Source organism: Paramisgurnus dabryanus, chromosome 9 (genome assembly GCF_030506205.2).
Source record: "Paramisgurnus dabryanus chromosome 9, PD_genome_1.1, whole genome shotgun sequence".
Taxonomy (NCBI): Eukaryota; Metazoa; Chordata; class Actinopteri; order Cypriniformes; family Cobitidae; genus Paramisgurnus; species Paramisgurnus dabryanus.
The window spans coordinates 11,557,196-11,578,321 of record NC_133345.1 but is presented as its reverse complement, the minus strand read 5'-3'; the positions used below and the strand labels follow the sequence as shown (position 1 = coordinate 11,578,321).

General features: G+C 39.3%; 2 protein-coding genes across 2 annotated transcripts; both read right to left on the bottom strand.

The window, feature by feature from the left end:
* Positions 1-2,922: 2,922 nt before the first annotated feature.
* LOC135769358 (extracellular calcium-sensing receptor-like) lies at positions 2,923-6,510 on the bottom strand. Its single transcript, XM_065278689.2, has 6 exons — positions 6,302-6,510; positions 5,922-6,210; positions 5,083-5,841; positions 4,780-5,007; positions 4,007-4,130; positions 2,923-3,836 (listed from the first exon to the last, which is right to left on the bottom strand). The coding sequence occupies exons 1-6, from the start codon at positions 6,508-6,510 to the stop codon at positions 2,923-2,925; spliced, it is 2,523 nt and encodes an 840-aa protein (XP_065134761.2).
* Positions 6,511-16,643: 10,133 nt separating this feature from the next.
* LOC135773986 (extracellular calcium-sensing receptor-like) lies at positions 16,644-20,023 on the bottom strand. The gene is made up of 6 exons (XM_065283918.2): positions 19,815-20,023; positions 19,434-19,722; positions 18,589-19,344; positions 18,256-18,483; positions 17,673-17,796; positions 16,644-17,557 (listed from the first exon to the last, which is right to left on the bottom strand). Exons 1-6 carry the CDS (start codon positions 20,021-20,023, stop codon positions 16,644-16,646), a joined length of 2,520 nt encoding a protein of 839 aa, XP_065139990.2.
* Positions 20,024-21,126: the final 1,103 nt, after the last annotated feature.

Below are 21,126 nucleotides of genomic sequence, written 5' to 3'. Positions count from 1 at the left end.
CGTATTTTTATGGAGAATAGGCTATGTGACCGTTTAACCCACGTGGACCGAACAAGAAAACGTATGCTTTCATGGAGTCCGTGTATGACATCTCTTTTAATTAGTTTTACATATTTTATTTATATGCATTTAATAATACCGTAAGATCACAATGTATACACTGTAAAAAATGATTCAGTGGCTTTGTAAATGTAGGCTATCTAAAATAAATGATTAAAGTAACTTAATAAAATCTTTTAATGTCAGTTATGTGTTTTTTTTTAGTTAGACAAACCAAAATTAATGACTAGAAATAGATATTTTGTTTAAAATGTACATATTTTATTTGATGTATACGCCTTAATAATATAAGTATTTAATTTACAGATTATTTTAATCAATATATTTGATAATTTCAGAATTATATATATTTTTTAAACCTGTAATAATTGCTTTCTTCAAATTAATATTATTTGTATTTAACAACAACTTAAAAAAAATGTACGTTTTACGCCTAACTTGAACTATGATTTACTTACTATTTTTACATTGATATTATTTGAGTAAATGTAGGCAAATAAATAAAATAATAAGTAGAACAAATGTTAATTTTAAAAAATCCCATATAGCCAACAGGTTTTAATCAGCAACAGAGAAACTGCGCCTTTTGCCGATGACAAACACCTCAGAAACTCCTCGAATTGAATATTTACACTTACAACATGATTTTATTTACTTACTACAAAATATAACACATTATAGAAATTTATTCAACATCATTGCACACTTTATATCGAGTTTCATACCATGTAAAGGAAAACATGATAATATAAAAAGTACAATAATGCGGAAAAGCGCATTACAACCATGTTCCAGCTATTAAAAACGTTCAGATGCAAAGATAAACTAAATGTACAATTAGATAAACTAGTTAATGATATTGCGCAAATGCTCTCGGTTTCTTCAAAGGTCTTTGCGAATTATTTTGTTATAAGACTCCGTTATCATCACGTCTCTTCTACTGTAAGTGTACACAAAAAAATAAGACGAATGATCCGCGTTTAAGTCAGATTTTTATGAAGAATATTTGACTGTTTATGTAACTGGCAAAAGAAAACTTCGCCAACCAAATGTTTGTTAAAAAGCTTGCATGTGACATCAAAGTACTGCCAATGCACCAAGAATCCCTGTCATGTTACTTCGATATCATATAGTATGCTTAAAGCATAAAGTCGAGCACACATGTCGTCAGTATGCCCTACTGTACTTGAAACACGACTGCCCTCTACAGGTTTTTTATTTCCTGCGTCCCCCACCGAATCACCCTTCTGCGGGATCTCGCAGAATTTCGGAAGTGCTCGCGGCATTCTGCTTTCAGAGACGCGCATTTTTAAAGGCCACATCTGTAGCTACGCCTCGTCACTCCCTCCTGCCGGCTCTGTTGGGCTCTTCCCTCCCTTCGACTCACCTCTGTCTTCGGGCACTCTATCTCCGCTGCAGGCTTCTGGATCCGGCTCCTCCTTAGTCACTAGACCCTTTGGCTCCGCCCTGTCACTTCGCCTTTCCCTGGGCTCTCTGTCTGCTTGGCTCCGCCCTGCTCACCTTCTTCATGGGTGTCATCACCATCACTCTGCTCCAAGGTGTTGAGTCCCATCTCTACACCTTGGCTCCTCCCTCCGGCGACTCCGCCCTGGGGCTTCCCCATGACTGATCTCTGGCCATCCATCATGGATCCCCTTTTTCGGTCTCCTCCCTGGCTCCTCCCACCATCGTCATCACCTCTCTTCCATTGACTTTTTGTTGTCATCTCCCCCTCCCTCCACTTTGGTGTTGTTTATGTTACGCCACAGGAGAGGGGGAGTACTGTAACAGTTATCCTCATTTGTCTGAGAGCAGCTTTAAAATTATGGCATGTACCATTTATGTAAAGAGGGTTGATAATTGTGTATGACCCTGTTGTGTCAACTCAGTGTTGAGTAATGTGTATTTATGAGATATATTAATTTGGTAATACTGAAATAGAATAAGATGATGCTTTTATGTGCATTAGTTATGATAATACCATATGGTTTTGTAAAGCTACACTGATGGTCTCCGCTATTGTGAGCTGTTCCCCATTGCTGGCACGAAAATCGGTTCATTAGCCTTTGAGTGCTTGTGAGAGAGCCAGTATTGCATTGCTGTGAACGAAGGGGTATAACCTCGTTAAGTGTGCTGTGAGACATGTGTTTGAGAAGCTAGGCTCTGTGAGTAAAAAGTGTTTAATAACACCAGTGTTTGCTGTTTAAAGCAATTTTCTTTATTTTATTTGTTTTGTACTGTTTTTGTAAAATAACCAAATAAATCACTTGGGATAATTTTTCTGAACATCAAACCATCGTTTTTTGATTGTTTGTTACAACCAGACATTAAGAAAAAACAAAAATTAACATAAGCTAATAAGCTAGTGCTTTTGAGATTATTTCAACAACGGATAATGTTCATATAACCTGTAAAAGAATAATTGCTGTACAACTTATGATCAAAACAGTACGTAGAAAAGGGTCTTATGTCTTTATCCTTTGACAACAGGATTTGTACAGTTAGTAGCATATATATATATATATAGCACATAGGTAAGATTTGCTTTGCAAAAAAAGATGGGGGCTCTTTTACTCCTTTGAAATAACTTGGTTTATTTAAATTTAAACAGTGTCAGACTGGTAGCATTTATTTTACAAAATAATTTATGTAAATGTGTAGGCAAATTTTTTTCTCAAATCAAAGCTTTTATATTGTGGTCACTGTTTCTTAATATAACATAGCTACATAATATTTTAGCATTTGTGTGAATATAAAAGGTGGTTTTTCATAAACAGTCTGCGTGAAATAGAAATCTTTAATATTTTAGTTTGTGAAATAAACAAAACCATCTCAGTGTTGATTTAAACACGGTTCTTTCTCTCAGTAGAATTTAGTTTGTGTTTTTCCCATCAAATGTTGCTTGGTATTTTGTTCAGGCTTAAACAGAATGATGTAACATTTAGGTGCAAATATGCAAAGTAATAAACCAAAGCTTGATGCCAGAATGGCAAATATTTCCACAGCTACAGTAAATTTTCCAGGTGAACTGACATAAGCTGGGATAAATGTGATCCATACAGCACAGAATATGAGCATACTGAATGTGATGAATTTAGCTTCATTGAAGTTATCAGGCAGCGTCCGGGCCAGAAAAGCCAGTATGAAGCAAAGGAGAGCCAGTAGGCCAATATAACCCAACACAGCCCAGAAACCTATAGTAGAACCCAGACTGCATTCAAGAATGATCTTCTCCTTATAATATTTCATATTTTTATGAGGAAAAGGAGGAGATATTGTTAGCCAAAGCACACAGATAAGAACTTGTATGAGTGTAAAGGCAAAAACACTGAGTCTCTGTTGTGCAGGCCCAAACCATTTCATAACATTACTTCCTGGAAGTGTGGCCTTGAATGCCATTAACACCACTATTGTTTTCCCCAGAACACAGGAGAGACAGAGGACAAAAGTGATCCCAAAAGCTGTGTGACGCAACATACAGGACCACTCAGTGGGGCGACCAATGAAAGTAAGTGAACAGAGAAAACACAGAATCAATGAGAAGAGCAACAGGAAGCTCAGCTCTGAGTTGTTGGCTTTTACTATGGGAGTGTCCTTCTTACTGTAAAACAGGATGGCCATCAGTACAGTTATTCCTACTCCAAACAGAGAGAAAAAGACTAACACTATACCCATAACTTCTGTGAATGACAGAAACTCTACAGCCTTTAACACGCATTCAGTGTTCTCAGTATTAGACCAGTATTCCCCTGGACACTGCTGGCAGTTATTTGAATCTGGAAGAAATGTTTGTGATCATTATACTCACTAAAATTAGAGAAATATGGAAAAATATTCAATTTCTGAACCTCTTTAATAATAAATTGCACCTTAAACAGCAAGAGAAAAACACAAAAAGAGCAACTAACCAATTTTCTTTGGGTTATTAAGATTGTCTGAAGTTTACCTGTCTCATTACTGATTTCTCCATCTGCACATGTAATACAGTCATAACAGCAGACAGGTCTTCCTTTCTGTGCAGCCTTCCTAGTGCCTGGAGGACAACTCTCACTGCACACAGACCTTGGCTTCTAAATGAAACATACATGCAGTAATACCTGTACTTTCAGTAATGTATACATACTCTAAAGAATAAAGATAATATGGTTATCATTTTGAGAATATTGAGATTATTGCATATTTAAATCATAAAATAATGTAAATCTACACTGGAAGCCAATAGTAGTGTATATGATATATATTCTGAAAAAGAAACTGTAAGTGCTATTATTTTGGTACTATTTAAGTTTATTATGGTTGTCAGTCTTATTTATACTTTAGGTTAATTATTACATGACATACCAATACCACTTTATTACATATCAATTTCTAGACAAAACATTGAATAGACATTTCAGGAGTGGGTTTTGAAGTAAATATATTGTCTGCTTTATTTTTTTATATCATTTAGAAAAAGCCAGATACAATTAAGTCAATTTGTAAATGAGAGAAATCTATACCTGCCCAACACGTTTTGGTTTTGAATTTTCGTTCGGTTTTGAGTAGTCATAACCAAATCAGCTTTATAATGTTGTTTCCTGTATATCCACTAAATAAGTTAATTTTTACCTTTGCTTTATTTTACTTTAACATTACTGAGAATTACTGGTTCAGCAGTTTAAACGAACTTTGTTGGTTCTCGACATAACTTTGTTAAATTAACAAGCTTTTACCATTTACCTCTCGCTGTCCTCCAGCCCATATTATGTTTTCAGTGTTAATGAAAAAGCGCTGGTCAGGGGGCAGTGAGGCATCATAGTAACCCACTGCTTTAAACTGAAATGATCCATCAGAGTCCTTCTGCCAGTTCACAACTTCATACTGGGCTACTGTAGCACCAGTGCTGTCAAACCACACACGATCTCCAAATTTATCTGTGAAATTTACTTTTTTAAGAGCTTCAACAACCTTTAAAAAAAAAAAGATTTAGAACATTACTATTGTGACAATAAAACACAAAATCAGACTAAAATTGCTGCTTACCTGTTGTGGTTTTATTGTCAGGGCTTTTTCACAAATGTCTTGTTCTTTGCACTTCAGCAGACTGTATAGTGCATAAGCCACAGCATACACTGCTTTGTATACATTGCTTGAAAATCTTTGTTCAGACACATCTTCATTGTAATTTTTTAGCACAAATAGATCCTGATATCTGCTGCAGTTTAATTCAGCTTGAGAATAATTACCATCTCTTTGTGAGCATTTTGGAAAAGCTGTTTTCCAAAATGATTTATTAACATAATCAGAAAATCCTTCAATATGGAGTTTTCTCAAAGCAAACCCTAATGACCCTCCCATCACATGAAATGTGTTAGGAGTTATTAAATTCTTTGAAGTTGTCCATCCGACCACTCCAATCATTTGTATGCCTGTAATGTTCTGAATACTTAGTTGCTCAATTAGTAACCCAGTCTCAAAAAATGCAAGAAATGCAACAACCACTTTTGCTGTGCCCTGCCTCATTGTTTTTACCACTTTTTGTAGTTTTTCAGACTCTGTTCTGTAAAATTTAACAGAGTACTCGACACAAATCCCCTCCTTTTTGGCTGAGTTCAGAAATATGGCCATTCCATTGTTTCCATATTCAGTGTCACTGTTCACAGCTCCAACCCAAGTCCAGCCTAAGTGCTTTACCAAGAGTGCAAGTGCTCTGCCCTGGTAATAATCACTAGCAATAGTCCTGAAGAATGAAGGGTAATCTTTTCTATTACTGAGACACTCACATGCAGATGAGTGACTTATCTGATAAGGAAATCACAAGAAACAATAAATAGTTATCAGTCTGGTAATTTTGTCAAGCAATTACTGTTATTGTCTCTTACCACTGGAATTTTAAAAGGTCCTGTGGTTCTAGACAGAATAATTGTTGTGGCAGACTCTGTTTCCCCTATAATTGCATGAATAGGAGACTGTCCATTGCATCTGCTCCCTGCTGCAAACTCCTGATCGTTCATTAGTGCCATAATTGCACTTACAGAGGACAGTCTCGAACCACAGCTATCATAGATTCTATAGCCAATAGAAACATTTGGAAGAAAACTTTCATTCCTGTTAATCTCCTCAATTGCAAAAATCATGGTTTGAGCCAACCGAAAATCTCTAGGACTCACGCTGTATAAACATTAAATCATAGGTGTGTTAGGTTTGTTTTATTTACACTCTCTGCTATAATATTTCTTAAATTAATTCCAATGTACCACACCTGGAGCATGATAGAAACTGAGGTTTTTGTGTGAATTCGAATGAAGGTAATGTTTCTTTAGTGTGTAGTGGAAAAATTGCTCCAATAGTTATGTCTCCATCCTTTGATAGCAGCGGGTATTTGGGGTCCCCCATTATTTTGCAATAAGTATTTTCTGCCTTTGTGCTAAAGTGATGAAAAAGCAAGAGTGTGTATAGAAAACAAATCATTGCTAAGACTCAGCTCACCTTAACCCTGCAAAATGAAATTGACTCTGTGATGTCAGTAGTTTTAAACACCTAATATGTATAAACAATACGTACTCAGTGACGTCATAGGGCAGAGCATGAAGCAAGTCAAGCAGGAGTCAAATAGATGTTTGTTGCATCTTGCCATTCATTTTCTTTACATTATTTGGAAAGGACAATAAAACATAAAAAGCATTATTTGTTGCTATCTTTAATAATCACACTATATAAATTAAAAGTGGGATTAACTTAAAACATTACTTTAATTGGCTATTAATTAAAGTAATTTGAAGTAAAAAAAAATTAAAGAGCATCTATTTCGTTGCTTAAAAACAACATTATTTTGTGTATTGATCTGAAAACAGCTGTGTTTCGGTGGGCCACCTTACCAGTATGGAAAGAGTAAAGTAAAGTTACTGGTTTAAAAATCTACTTGAGTAAAAGTAAAAAGTAAGTCATTGTAACTTTACTCAGAGTTGAAGTTCCTTTTTTGTTACAGCAGGGTGAGGTGGGGGATTCTAGTATAGTTAAAAAAGGACAAGAGAATATAAATCCCAAAACTAGTTGTTTTTAATTGAAGGGACATCATTTCAATTACAGATTTACTGCTGGTAACATACATTATTTTATTAAACTCTCTCTCTCTCTCTCTCTCTCTCTCTCTCTCTCTCTCTCTCTCTCTCTCTCCCGCTATATATATATATATATATATATATATATATATATATATATATATATTCATTCTTTTTAAGAGGGACATAGTTCTTACTATCATCTGCATAGAAGTGAAATGGACATACCATGCTTCCTGAGTACATACCACAGTGGGAGCAAATACACAGAGAACAGAAGGGGGCCTAAAATTGAGCCCTGTGGAACCCCACAAGACAGCAGGGCAGAGGAGGAGACAGTATCATCACAACTGACACAGAAAGTTCTTTTTTAAAGGACAAAATAGCCAATTAAGCTATTACCTAGTTATACATATTTTTTCAGGACGTTCTTGGGACCCGGTGGCAACTTGTCCATGACCAAGTACTGGGTCGGGACCCGGTGGTTGGGGACCTCTGTTCTATCAGGGCCATGCACGTTCCAACATGGGCGTGAATAGGGATGGGTATCGTTAAGGTTTTAACGGTATTACTACTCTTACCGATACTGCTTAACGGTCCGGTACTTTAACGGTATTCTTATCGGTAATTTGGCCAATGTTAACATTTGATCATGAACCTATGTTCCTATGATTAAGTTAATTATGTGTCTGCATTTCATCATTACAAATTAATTTCTGGATATCATTTCTAAATAATGTACATATATTTGTTAATGCACCAGCGTGAAAGCTGCAGAAAAAATACTCTAAATAAGATATTTATATGTAGGCTATTTTTTAAACTAACTTGAAGTGCTGAGCATTTAGCCAAATAAATGTTTACATACTGATTTTTCTTTATTTAGGATTTTAAAACAAGTAGAAAATATGTTGAATGCATAACGTCATTTCTCCCAAAAGAAATCAACAGAATTTTAACTTAAGGTAAGCAAACCAATTAGGGAGATGGTTCATTTATATTAAATGAGGTGAACAACGTTGATTCAACATGATTTTAGCATACATGCCTGACCGCGGCGGTGGGTGCGTGCAGCAGGTGACGCAAATTATGGGTACTCCGAGGTTTAGACCGTCTCATTTCAGTTCTCTTCGCGGACTTCTGAGGCTGCCACCTTGAAAGACCAAGTGCTCGCCTTGTAAGGTTGCATACTTAGAAGGTCGCAGCTCTTGAATTGGGACAGTTTCTGACTGCACATAATGCACTTTTGAAAGATGCTTTGACAGATTGCTTGTGTTTCCGCCCTTACATGCAAACATCTTGTTGAACTTACCTGTATGACAATGAGCGTTGTCTGCATCAACTCTTGTGAAGTATAACCACACTTTTGAATGTTTTCCTCTATCGGCCATCGTCACTCTTTGAATTAAGCGGGAGTTGTGTGCTGTTATGCATGTGCGTGCGGCCGTGCGCCACGCTCGTTGTTGTGTATGTGTGTGTGACAGACAGCTTCCGCGGCGCGCATGAGAGATCTCTCTGATCTCACAGACAAACGTCTTGATTTTATCGCAAATTAGAAATGTTTGGTGAGATAAAATGTGCACGAAAACATTATTAAGCAAGAATACATAGTACATTTATTTTAATTGTTTTCTCCTGGACCAAAAGCAGAACCGATAGCGTCAGATCTTACTGATACTACGGTCTTTCATAATTTAGCCCTGGGGCCAGTTTAATACCGGGTTTCGGTACCCATCCCTAGGCGTGAACATGCTTTCTCGCAACAGCCCGCCAACTGGAGATTGGAGAATTCACCCTTTTTTATCAATTCAATTCAATTTTATTTATATAGCGCTTTTCACAATTGGTCATTGTTTCAAAGCAGCTTTACAATAAAAGAAGCAGGGAAAACACAGAAAAATCGACAGACAATATAAGAAGCAAAATACAACGGCTATGAATAAACTTTACAAGCGAGCGTATTAATAATGTATCGTATACAAGAGGAAATGATCAGAGAAGCACGGGGCGGCGCCATGTCAGTACTCCGGAGAGGACTCCCTCTAGTGTCGCTGGGGTATGGACGTTACAGAATCCCCCCTCCTATGAGTGCCTCCTGGCACTCTACGGGGCCTTCCTCGAGGAAGTGGTGCAGGTCGGTCGGGTCTGGCTCTGTGGAACTCCTCGATGAGGTTGGGGTCCAGAATGTTGTCCGAGGCTACCCAGGACCTTTCTTCAGGGCCATAGCCCTCCCAATCAACCAGATATTGGAGACGACCCTCGCGTCGCCTCGAGCCAAGCAGCTCTCTCACGGCGTAGGCCGGCTCCTGGCAACGTCGAGAGGAGGAGGTGGCTCTTGAGGCTCCGTGTTGGGGTTGTACTCCGCATGATAGGGTTTCAGCAGGGAAACATGGAAAGAGGGAGAAATACAATAATTAACAGGGAGTTCTAAGTGGTACGTAACATCATTGATTTGTCAGACTATGCGGAATGGTCCTACATACCTCGGACTCAGCTTCTTGGATGGGAGCTGGAGCTTGAGATCTCTCGTAGAGAGCCAGACCCTTTGGCCACGTTGATACGGGGGATGTGGACGTCTGTGACGGTTGGGGTGGAGCTCCTGGTTGCGGATGGCCCTTTGGAGTATAACATGGGCGCTTTCCTAGGCTTCTTCACTCCTCCTCATCCAATCATCCACTGCAGGGACAGCAGAAGGTTCACCAGACCAGGGGAACATGGGGGGTTGGTAGCCGAGTACGCACTGGAAGGGGGTGAAGTTGGTGGATGAGTGCCTAAGCGAATTCTGTGCGTACTCGCCCCAATGCAGGAATTAAGACCAGCTGTGTTGTTAACGGGTGCAGTACGATCTCAGATATTCTTCGATCTCTTGGTTTAATCTTTCTACTTGACCGTTAGATTGGGGATGATAACCAGACGTTAAACTGACATTAATATCCATATTATTGCAGAAAGCCTTCCAAACCTAAGAGGTGAATTGTGTTCCACGGTCCGAGACGATGTCTTCAGGTATTCCAAAATTTCTGAACACGTGGTGAAACATGGCTTCAGCAGTTTCCATGGCTGTAGGTAATCCCCTGAGGGGCCTTAACGACATGATTTAGAAAAACAATCAATTATTAAAAGTATGGCTGTGTTATTGTTGGAATTAGGCAGATCTGTAACAAAGTCAATACTGAGATGAGACCAGAGACGTTGGGGAATAGGCAGGGGTTTCAGGAGACCAGAGGGTAATTCTTTGGGTGTTTTAGACTGGGCACAGACTATACAAGATTTGACAAAGTTTTGACCCATTGCATGATGCGGGGACGGAGAGTGAGTGGAGTTTTTTTTCAGGGAGACATTCAGGTGGTATGGGATCTTGTTGGTGTTCTTGGTTGATTTCTTGCATGATATCCCAGGCTATAGGAGCAATGATGTGAGTAGGTGGTATGATGGGTGCAGGTGAGCGGTCAGAGGGTGTAGGGTCATGATATCTTGAAAAGTGCATCTGCCTTGCCGTTTTTATTTCCAGGCCTGTAGGTGATGGAGAAATTAAATCGGGTAAAGAATAGGGACCATCTTGCCTGACGTGCGTTGAGTCTTTTCGCTCCTTTCACGTACTCCAGGTTTTTATGGTCTGTCAGGATCACAAAATGATGTTTGGCTCCTTCGAGCCAGTGCCTCCATTCCTCCAGGGCTGCCTTAATAGATTAGAGTTCCTTATTGCCAACATCATAGTTGCATTCTGCCTGTGTGAGATTCCTGGAGAAATAAGCACATGGGTATACCTTATTCAATGGTTATTGGCGTTGGGAAAGGACAGCTCCGTTTCCTGTATCAGAGGCATCTACTTCTACAATTAACTGTTCATCCAGATCAGGGTGCTTCAGGACAGGCGCTGTGGTGAAAAAGATTTTTAGTTTTTGGGATGCCTGTTCAGCTTGAGGGTTCCAGGTCAGCTTTTTGGGTTTGGCTTTCAAGAGAGATGTCAGGGGTGCTGCTACCATACTGTAGTTACGTATACATCTTCTATAGAAGTTAGCAAATCCCAGGAATCTTTGGAGATCCTTAACTGTACAGGGTGTGGGCCATTCAGTGACTGCCTTGACCTTAGAGTTGTCCATCTCGACTCCCTGTGAACTGATATTATAACCCAGAAAGTTGGTTTTCGAAACATGGAACTCACACTTTTCAGCTTTGACGTACAACTGACATGACTGACATGGAGTACTGTTGGAGTAAATCAGGATATCGTCAATGTAAGCAATTACATACTGGTTCAGGAGGTCTCTGAAGACTTCATTGATGAATGACTGGAATATGGCGGTAGAGTAAGATAGCCCATACGGCATCACAAGGTATTCATAGTGCCCTCTAGTGGTGTGGAATGCTGTTTTCCATTCGTTGCCTTCACGGATACGAATGAGATTATAGGCACTGCCTAGATCCAGTTTTGTGTCGATTTTTGCTTCTCGTAGCTGTTCAAGGGCAGAAGGGACAAGAGGTAAAGGATATGGAAATTTCTCAGTGATATTATTCAAACCTCGATAATCAATGCAGGGTCTCAGGCCTCAATCTTTCTTCTCAACGAAAGAGAAACCGGCTGCAGCAGGAGAGGTTGATGGTCGGATAAATCCATTTTGTAACGCTTCAGAAATATAGTCCTCCATAGCGTGGATTTCAGGTTGAGACAGAGGGTAAACTTTACTCTTGGGGGGCATGGCGTTCAGGAGTAGTTCAATAGCACAATCCCAAGGCCTGTGGGGAGGAAACTCAGAAGCCTTGGATTTACTGAACACTTCAGAATATTCATGGTAGATATCAGGAATCTTAATATCCTTACCAGAAGGGCCTTCAATACTGGTAGACAGACAGGGTTTGAGATGGTTGATGCAAACCTCCATGCAACGAGAAGACCACTGTAAAATTTCTCCAGATCACCAGTGAGTGGTGAAAACCCCATTTGCATAGGTTCTACTACATTAGAAGCATCAACAGGGAAAGCGATACTTTTCGGGTTGTACTCACAGCATTCGTAGTGTTCGCCGGGCTCTTCGCTTAAGCGGGTACATTCATTATCAGGTTATCAATATGGACTGCCAGAGTTACATAATCAGAAAAAGGGAAATCCTCACCTTTACAAGCCAGCTCCGCTTAGAGTTAAGTATCGAGACTGTTTTGAAACACATCCTTGAACGATTTATCATTCCATCCACTTTGTGCGGTAAGCGTGCGAAATTCAATGGCGTATTCAGCTACTGGTCGGTGATTTTGAGACATGCGGATGATCCGTGATGAAGCACTTCTTACCCCAGCTGGATATTCAAATACTTCCTTTAGTTGTTGAATGAAGTATGTGTAAGAAGTGCGGATACGATGATCCGTGCCCCAAACAACGGCTGCCCACTCGACTGCTTTACTAGATAGCAGTGAAAACACTTTAGAGCACATAGTATCGTCAGACAGATTTTCACCCACATGATCCTTGAAATAAATATCAAGTTGACGAAGAAAACTTATCACATGTTCAGCAGTACCGTCAAATTTATCCGGTTCGGATACACTCACCCGTTTGGCAGACATTGTAGGCAAGGCTTGAATGTAACAGGTGAGGTGCTCGTTAACAGACTGGAGACGTGTGAGTTGCTCTTGATAACCCTGCAGGAGAATGCTTTGATGTTCGTAAGCAGCCCTCAGATTGGCGACATCCGCTGGATCGATGGTAGGCAAAGTATTCTGTAAGGAAGGCTCAGAAACAGCGTGATCCATTTTGCGGATGTTTATTAAAAAAAAAAACAATCTGGCAAACAAATCCAAGACGTAAGGCAGAAGAGTAAACCGTAACAGGCAGGCAGGTCAAACACAGTAAACAGTCCAATCCAGACAAACAATATCAGGGGATAATCCAAAAGCAGAAAACAGATAAACAGGCAGATGATCATAAACAGGCAGTCAGATAAACACTCAGAAAAACGATTGGTATGCAGGGGTAAGCTGGCAATTCTTCGCCCTAGCCCTATGCTAGCTTTAGGCTTAAGTAAAGCAAAACAAGAAATGATCAGAGAAGCACGGGGCGGCACCATGTCAGTACTCTGGAGAGGGCTCCCTCTGGTGGTGCGGCGGTATGGACGTTACAGAGCGAAAAAGTCCTATGAGGAAAAAAAAACCCTGACGTTATATATATATATATATATATATATATATATATATATATATATATATATATATATATATATATATATATATATATATATAGGCTAAACCCTCCATGACCCTGCACAGTCCCATCTTGGGATCTGTCCACGTTCCTGAAAGCACCTGTGCGGGATATACATGCTTTCTCTACAGATCCTACGGGGCGGCTTCCTGGACAGGGATAGACTAGTCCTAGACTAAAATAGTCCTAGACTAAAATAAATGTAAAAGCTGTCCAAACTGAAAACAACTGACATATCTTAAAATACATTGCCTCAAAATGCACACAAGTAATGTTTTTAGTAAGGCATGTTTGTTAAAAGTAGTTATATTTCCTAATTAAATTAAGGCCTAGTCCTGATTTAAGCTAATCCCTGTCCGTGAAACAACCCCTTTGTGTTTGGAATCTGGCCCTAACAACAGCAAGTGTGGCATACGTCTCTAAAGTCCTATCAACACCATTCAGGGTCCAGGTGGTTTTCCTGCTTGCTCTCCTTCCAGAGGACAGCAAACAGCCACTTAACCCGATCTGGCACATCAAAGCTTAGAATTTACAGGAACCGCTCTGCCTCCTTTAGGAAGTCAGAACAGCTGTTTGTGAGCTTTGTAGATCGGTCATTGGGTAGGCGCATCACTGAACAGATGTTACCCAAATGTATCGTCGAAGCCATTACATCGGCATACGCCTCCCTGAATGAATATTGCCCTCTTGGTATTAGAGCCCACCCTACACAAGGTATGGCTTTTTCCTGGGCATGGTCTGCAGGGATTTCAATCTCAGACATTTGTGAAGTGGCGAGATGGTCCTCGCCATCAATTTTTTTTATAGATTTACAGCCTGGACATCCTCACCTTACAAACGCAGGTCATGTTCGCTTAACTGCAATGTTGTATTCCGCAATGTATAAAACCTGAAAGTATCGCTCTAGGGCAAACAGCTGTATGTCCATGTAAGTTTTGAGGATCGCTCTGCATCTGATCTCTATCAAAATTCCTTCACAAAAATGGAATTATCTTAGCTTTTTGCTCAAAATATGGTGTTTTTGAAAAACCTACCCATATTTGAGAGGTGATAAAAGAGAACTTATCAAGGTAAGATGAACATTTTGTTGTTGTTTGAAAGCAGAATGTCTGTTCTTTCATTTGATATATTGTTTATACATTTTAATAAGAACATTTTCTGGAAGGCATTAAACTTTTGTGAAAAACATGAAAATGCTGACGCTGGCTGGCAACATTGTTTTTAAAACGCTGGCAAGGAAAGAGTTAACTATGTATTTTGCTATACACTCTGAGCTCTGTATTCCTGAGCTTGCTCTAGCTGGTTTAAATGGAGTCCCGTTTAGTGCCTATTTTAAAGCAAAGTCTGTTATAAGCATGGCGCGATGGCATTATGTTCCCTATAGTGTCAGCTACGCAATGCTCGTTCCCAATATTTCAGGGAATCAGGGTTACATGAGTAACTGGTACCAGGTAAGTGTTTCTCTCCTACAGGTGGTTTCTCTGAGCCTGCATATCAGAAAAAGGTAAGTTTAGCTATAGCTTAATTCAAGGTAAGTATCTCTCTCCTATAGGTTCTTCTCTGGGTCTACGAGTCAGCGTAAGGCAGCTTTAGCTTCAACTCGTTACAAGGTGAGTATTTCTTCCTACAGGCTTGCTCTGTGTCTACGAGTCGGCGTAGAGTGGAGTTAGCTTTAGCTCGTTCAAGGTGAGTATTTCTTTCTACAGGCTTCTCTCTGGGTCTACGAGTCGGCGTACAGTAGGGTTAGCTATAGCTCGTTCAGGGTGAGTATTTCTTTCTACAGGCTTTTCTCTGGGTCTACGAGTCTTCGTGAGGTAAATTTAACGTTAACTGGGTACCGGGGGTCAACAAGAACAAGAACCATACGTCAGCTCGAGCGTCTACCACGGGCAGAAAGAGGGGGGCTTTTACCGCCGTCCAACTGTGACCGATGAGACAACGTCCCGTCGGGGGTGGAATCCAGAGTGGCACAATGAGCACACGTCCGTCTTCCCGGACCAACACGTCCTCTTCCCTTCCTCCTGCGGATAGGCGAAGATCTAGACGATAAGGTAAGTATTCAACATGCACCACCACACACACAGCGTATATACAGCCGCCAAGATCTTCTAATGCTCACAACACCTCTTCTGACGTTATGTGTTCGAGTCTGGCTAAAATGTTCCCCACAGTACCTCACTCAAATGGATCCATAGGACTCCCGCTGGATATAGTCATGCCGCGTAGTTATTTAATTGGACGCCCACCATCTCGGCAGCTCCCGGTGATCTCCACAGAGGCCTGATCCTTCCTGGGGTAAGTACAAAAACCAGGACACGGCACAACACTGCAAAAGCTTCAGGTGTACTCACATCAGATAAATCACTCACACGCTGCACAGCACACACTCCAGTGAATATTTAGGGTCCGTACTCCTCTCCTGGCTAGACCGGCTCTGGGGGGGAGATCGAAATCGCTATGCCGAGCGATGTTCGAACCTGTTTGTAGTAGCTTCGCCACACAGCGTCAGCACAGTACACATACTCCGGCTCGCCCACCCGTCACGCACACCTGGTGGGGCCGCTATGAACAGACAACACTCTTCTTTAGGTATGTAAGTATATATCACACAGTTGTGGTTAAATGCTACTCACAACTCGTATATCATTAATCACTCTATCTTCTGTTTCCTCCTCTTCCAGGAAATCCACCGTGTATCCAACTCCACCGGTGTGACTCGCCCAGACCTTTGTGTAAACACAGGCAGTAATGAGTATATCGACTGGCTTGTGTAAACCCTTGCTCACCCTTCGTTTATTTTTGACTCTTTCTCTCTAGCCACAGGTCTCTGGGGCTACTCCAACAATGCCGTTTGTCCGTACTCGTAGCTCAACCCAACGTGCACTCGCGGCGTCCCTCCTGATACAACAGCACACTTCCTGTCTCTTTACTCTCCTCTTTATACCCCTCCTGCTGGCATGACTTACCCAATTACCACTCGCCACGTTGTTTACACAGCTGCGATTCATTCCGTGTGATTTTGTGAAATCCGGCCCGGGCGGAAACCATCTTCTCTCACTTTGGTTCCGCCCTACCGAGTCACTCCGTGACATAACCTTATCGTTTTCCCTCATTGAATTCAGTTATTTAACAAACTACTGTTAGTGTGCAATGTAGCTTTTAGCTTGATTTAACAAACAGTTGGATTATAATCTGTTTAGTATAACAGTTTAATTGATTGGTTTGTTTATGTAGTAATCTAGTTTATTCGTAAAATTTTTTATGAATTTCCAAAAAAATACATTAGTAATATTTGTTATCTAGATAAATAAAAATCACTGCATTGTTAATTTAATAATGTTTATTTCTCAGTAGGACTTAGATTGGGTTTTACCCATCAAATGTTGCTTTGTGTTTTGTTCAGGTTTAAACAGGATGATGTAACATTTAGGTGCAAATATGCAGAATAGTAAACCAAAGCTTGATGCTAAAATGGCAAAAATCTCCACAGCTACAGTAAATTTTCCAGGTGAACTGACATAAGCTGGAATAAATGTGATCCATACAGCACAGAATATGAACATACTGAATGTGATGAATTTAGCTTCATTGAAGTTATCAGGAAGTGTCCGGGCCAGAAAAGCCAGAATGAAGCACAGGAGAGCCAGTAGGCCAATATAACCCAACACAGCCCAGAAACCTATAGTAGAACCCAGACTGCATTCAAGAATAATCTTCTCCTTATAATGTTTCATATTTTTATATGGGAAGGGAGGAGATATTGTTAGCCAAAGCACACAGATTAGAACTTGTATAAGTGTAAAGGCAAAAACACTGAGTCTCTGTTGTGCAGGCCCAAACCATTTCATGACATTACTTCCTGGAAGTGTGGCCTTGAATGCCATTAACACCACTATTGTTTTCCCCAGAACACAGGAGATACAGAGGACAAAAGTGATCCCAAACGCTGTGTGACGCAACATACAGGACCACTCAGTGGGGCGACCAATGAAAGTAAGTGAACAAAGAAAACACAAAGTCAATGAAAAGAGCAACAGGAAGCTCAGCTCCGAGTTGTTGGCTTTTACTATGGGAGTGTCCTTCTTACTGTAAAACAGGATGGCCACCAGTAAAGTTATTCCTACTCCAAACAGTGAGAAAAAGACTAACACTATACCCATAACTTCTGTGAATGAGAGAAACTCTACAGCCTTTAATACACATTCAGTGTTTTCAGTATTAGACCAGTATTCCCCTGGACACTGCTGGCAGTTATTTGAATCTAAAAGAAAAGATTATGATTAGTTAAGTTACAGACAACGATAGAGAAACAGAAAAATATTCCATTTATTTACTCCACTTATAAAATAAGATCTTTGGTCTGGGCTGAGATTTACCTGTCTCATTACTGATTTCTCCATCTGCACATGTAATACAGTCATAACAGCAGACAGGTCTTCCTTTCTGTACAGCCTTCCTAGTGCCTGGAGGACAACTCTCACTGCACACAGACCTTGGTTTCTACATAGAAACAAAATACAAAAATATACAAAATACCTGTATATTCAATAAAAAAACATAAGTTAAAGCATATGCCAATGTGTTCTTGCATGAAAAGCCACCAAATGGAATGAAGGAAGGAAGACATTTTAGCAACATTGAAAATTTCCAGCAGAAAAAAACACTCCAAATGTGTCTGTAATATATATATATGTGTGTGTGTGTGCTTGCTAATATTATAAAAAATATTGTAAAGCTTTGTCTGTTAAAGAGAAAGTATTTCCTGTTCACTCAGAAATAAATTAAATGTCTCTTTTGTAAATGATTATGAGATTTTCATGTCAAATCAGTCTTATATTGATGTATGCTTTTCAGCTATTATACAAGTGTACTTAACTTTCATTTTACTGTAACTTTATATAATTTTTTTAATTTCCCCAGTTTCAACAAAACCTTTTGAAAAACGGATTCTTCATTTACCTTCAGCTGCTGTCCAGGCCAGATTATGTTTTCAGTGTTAATGAAAAAGCGCTGGTCAGGGGGCAGTGAGGCATCATAGTAACCCACTGGTTTAAACTGAAATGACCCATCTGAGTCCTGCTGCCAATTCACAACTTCATATTGGCCTACTACACCACCAGTGCTGTCAAACCACACACGATCACCAAACTTTACAGTAAAATTTACCTTTTTCAGAGAGTTAACCACCTAATTATAAAACAGATTGGAACATCGTTATTATTGCATCAGTTTGTCACAAAAATAAAAATTCCCCAAACCCTTGCCTTTCCCCCAAATTCTCTTTTTGTTTACCTGCTGTGGTTGTATTGTCTGGGCTTTTTCACAGACTTCTTGCCCTGTGCACTTTAACAGACTGTGTAGTGCATAAGCCACAGCATATACTGCTTTGTAAACATTGCTTGAATATCTATGTTCAGACAAATCTTCATGGTAATTTCTTAGCACAAGTAGATCTTGGTATTGGTTGCAATTTAATTTAGTTTGAGAATAATTACCATCTCTATGTGAGCATGGAAAGGTTGTTTCCCAAAATGATTTATTAACAAAATCCAAAAACCCTTCAATATTGATCTTTTTTAATGCAAGTCCCAGTGACCCTCCCATCACATGAAAAGTTTCAGGAGTTATCAAATTCGTTGAAGTTATCCATCCAAACACTCCAATCATTTGGAGGCCTGTAATGTTCTGAATGCTCAGTTGATCAATTAGTAATCCCATCTCAATAAATGAAACATATGCAACAATCACTTTTGCTGTGCCTTGTTTCATTGTTTTTATAGCTTTTTGGAGTTTTTCGGGCTCTGTTCGGTAGAATTTTACAGAGTACTCTACACAAATCCCCTCCTTCTTAGCTGTTTTCAGAAAAATATCCATTCCACTGTTTCCATAGTCATTGTCACTGTTCACAGCTCCAACCCAAGTCCAACCTAAGTTCTTTACCAAGACTGCAAGTGCACTGCCCTGGTAATAATCACTAGCAATAGTCCTGAAGAAAGAAGGGTAATCTTTCCTATTACTGAGACACTCACAAGCAGATGAGTGACTTATCTGAAAAAGAAATTCACATAAAATAATGAAACTGTTTTACAGTATGTTAAAAAGTCAATGCTTCAAGCATTACTCTTCTTGCTTCTTACCACTGGAATTTTAAAAGGTCCTGTGGTTCTTGACAGAATCACAGTGGCAGAAGACTCTGTTTCTCCTATGATAGCATGTATAGGAGACTGTCTATTGCATCTTTCTCCTGCTGCAAACTCTTGACTATTCATCACTGTCATAATTGCACTCATAGAAGACAGTCTTGATGAACAGCTATCATAGATTCTATAGCCAATAGAAACATTTGGGAGCAAACTTTCATTTCTATTAATTTCTTCAATTGCAAAAATCATGATTTGAGCCAGCCGAAAATCTCTTACACTCACACTGTAAAATATTAAACAAATAGGTTAAAAACATGAATTTGTTTTATAAACATTATCTTCTGTAGTGTTTATAAATTTTTCAATGTAACAAACCTAGAGCATGATAAAAGCTGAGGTTTTTTTCTAAACTCAAATGAAGGTAATGTTTCTTTAGTGTGGACTGGAAATATTGCTCCAATATTTATGTCTCCATCTTTGGACAGCATTGCGTATTTTGGGTCTCCCATCATTCGGCAAAGAGTGTTTTCTGCTGTTGCGTTCAGGTGAGGGAAGAGCAGGAGTATGTATAGAAAAAAAGGCATCCTAAAAATTGAAATGGCCTGAAGCTGCAAAATGCAACTGACCTTGATGCTGAAATAGCAGTATTTTTATAGACATAATATGGATAAACAATACGTAGCCAGTGACCTCATGAGGGAGTGTGTGAACCAAATCAACAATAGGCGGTGCTGTTAACAAATTTTATGTGCAGAAAGAAATACTGTATATTCAAGATGCTTTGTGATAATTATAGAGCATTACAAACCCCCCAAAATGTAATCCTGCAGAAAGAATTAAGACTCAACTGATGGATTTTTTTTTATTGAAATTTGTGAGAAAGTTACTGGCCTTTCACTCATATTTGTGACTGTGGACCACAAAACCAGTTATAAGTCCCATGGGTATATTCAGGGCCGCCTTAACCTAATGTGAGGCCCTGGGCCGAGAGGTTTGTAGGCCCCCCATCCCCTCGATTACTAGTCTCATAAAAAGTGTAATATCTAGGTAATCTACATCACAAAGTGCATTGGTTTCTTTCGAGACATACAACTGTGAGTTTTCCCTTTTTTTCCCCCCAGAAAACACCATACAGTAACATATCACTGAGCCCACTTGAGCATAAACACAAGACACTTTATTTAACAACCACATACAGCCAATTGTGGTGATAATAAAACCAAAATGTGTGAAAGTGTATATGTTTATAAGCTTAATATTGTTTTTGGAATATAAAAATGTGCAGAAAATTGCCACTCACTAACTAAATGCTCACCACAGTTTTAAAAATATAATAAGTTAAAGTACGTGTTAAAGTGAAAATGCACAAAAGATAAGTCTTTATAGAATTAATCTTGTTTTTTAATCAGTTATTCATTTTGTAGGCTATTGAAGATATAGTATGCATTGTATTTTGTATTTATGCATACATAAGCATGTAAAACGACTAAGTATGAATATCCACAAAACAGACAGGGAACATATCTTTATATAAGATCTTTAGATAAGGAGATTATAAATATGAATGGTGCTATCAGGGGATGATCATGGAGTCTGTTTTGAGAAGGTCTTGTCGCTCTTTACTTTCTTAGACCTCCACCTTTACCGTTGCATCTCTTTCTCGTCTTTCTAAACCAAGATGTGTGTA

Excerpts from the sequence above, each read along its gene's own strand:
- LOC135769358 (XM_065278689.2), bottom strand. The coding sequence starts at position 6,510 with ATGATTTGTTTTCTATACACACTCTTGCTTTTTCATCACTTTAGCACA. Across the intron at positions 5,008-5,082 it reads TGACAATAAAACCACAACAG|GTTGTTGAAGCTCTTAAAAA; the intron begins GTAAGCAGCAAT and ends TTTTTTTTAAAG. Across the intron at positions 3,837-4,006 it reads AGAAATCAGTAATGAGACAG|ATTCAAATAACTGCCAGCAG; the intron begins GTAAACTTCAGA and ends CATTTCTTCCAG.
- LOC135773986 (XM_065283918.2), bottom strand. The coding sequence starts at position 20,023 with ATGCCTTTTTTTCTATACATACTCCTGCTCTTCCCTCACCTGAACGCA. Across the intron at positions 19,723-19,814 it reads CAGCTTTTATCATGCTCTAG|TGTGAGTGTAAGAGATTTTC; the intron begins GTTTGTTACATT and ends AATATTTTACAG. Across the intron at positions 19,345-19,433 it reads GACCTTTTAAAATTCCAGTG|ATAAGTCACTCATCTGCTTG; the intron begins GTAAGAAGCAAG and ends TTTCTTTTTCAG.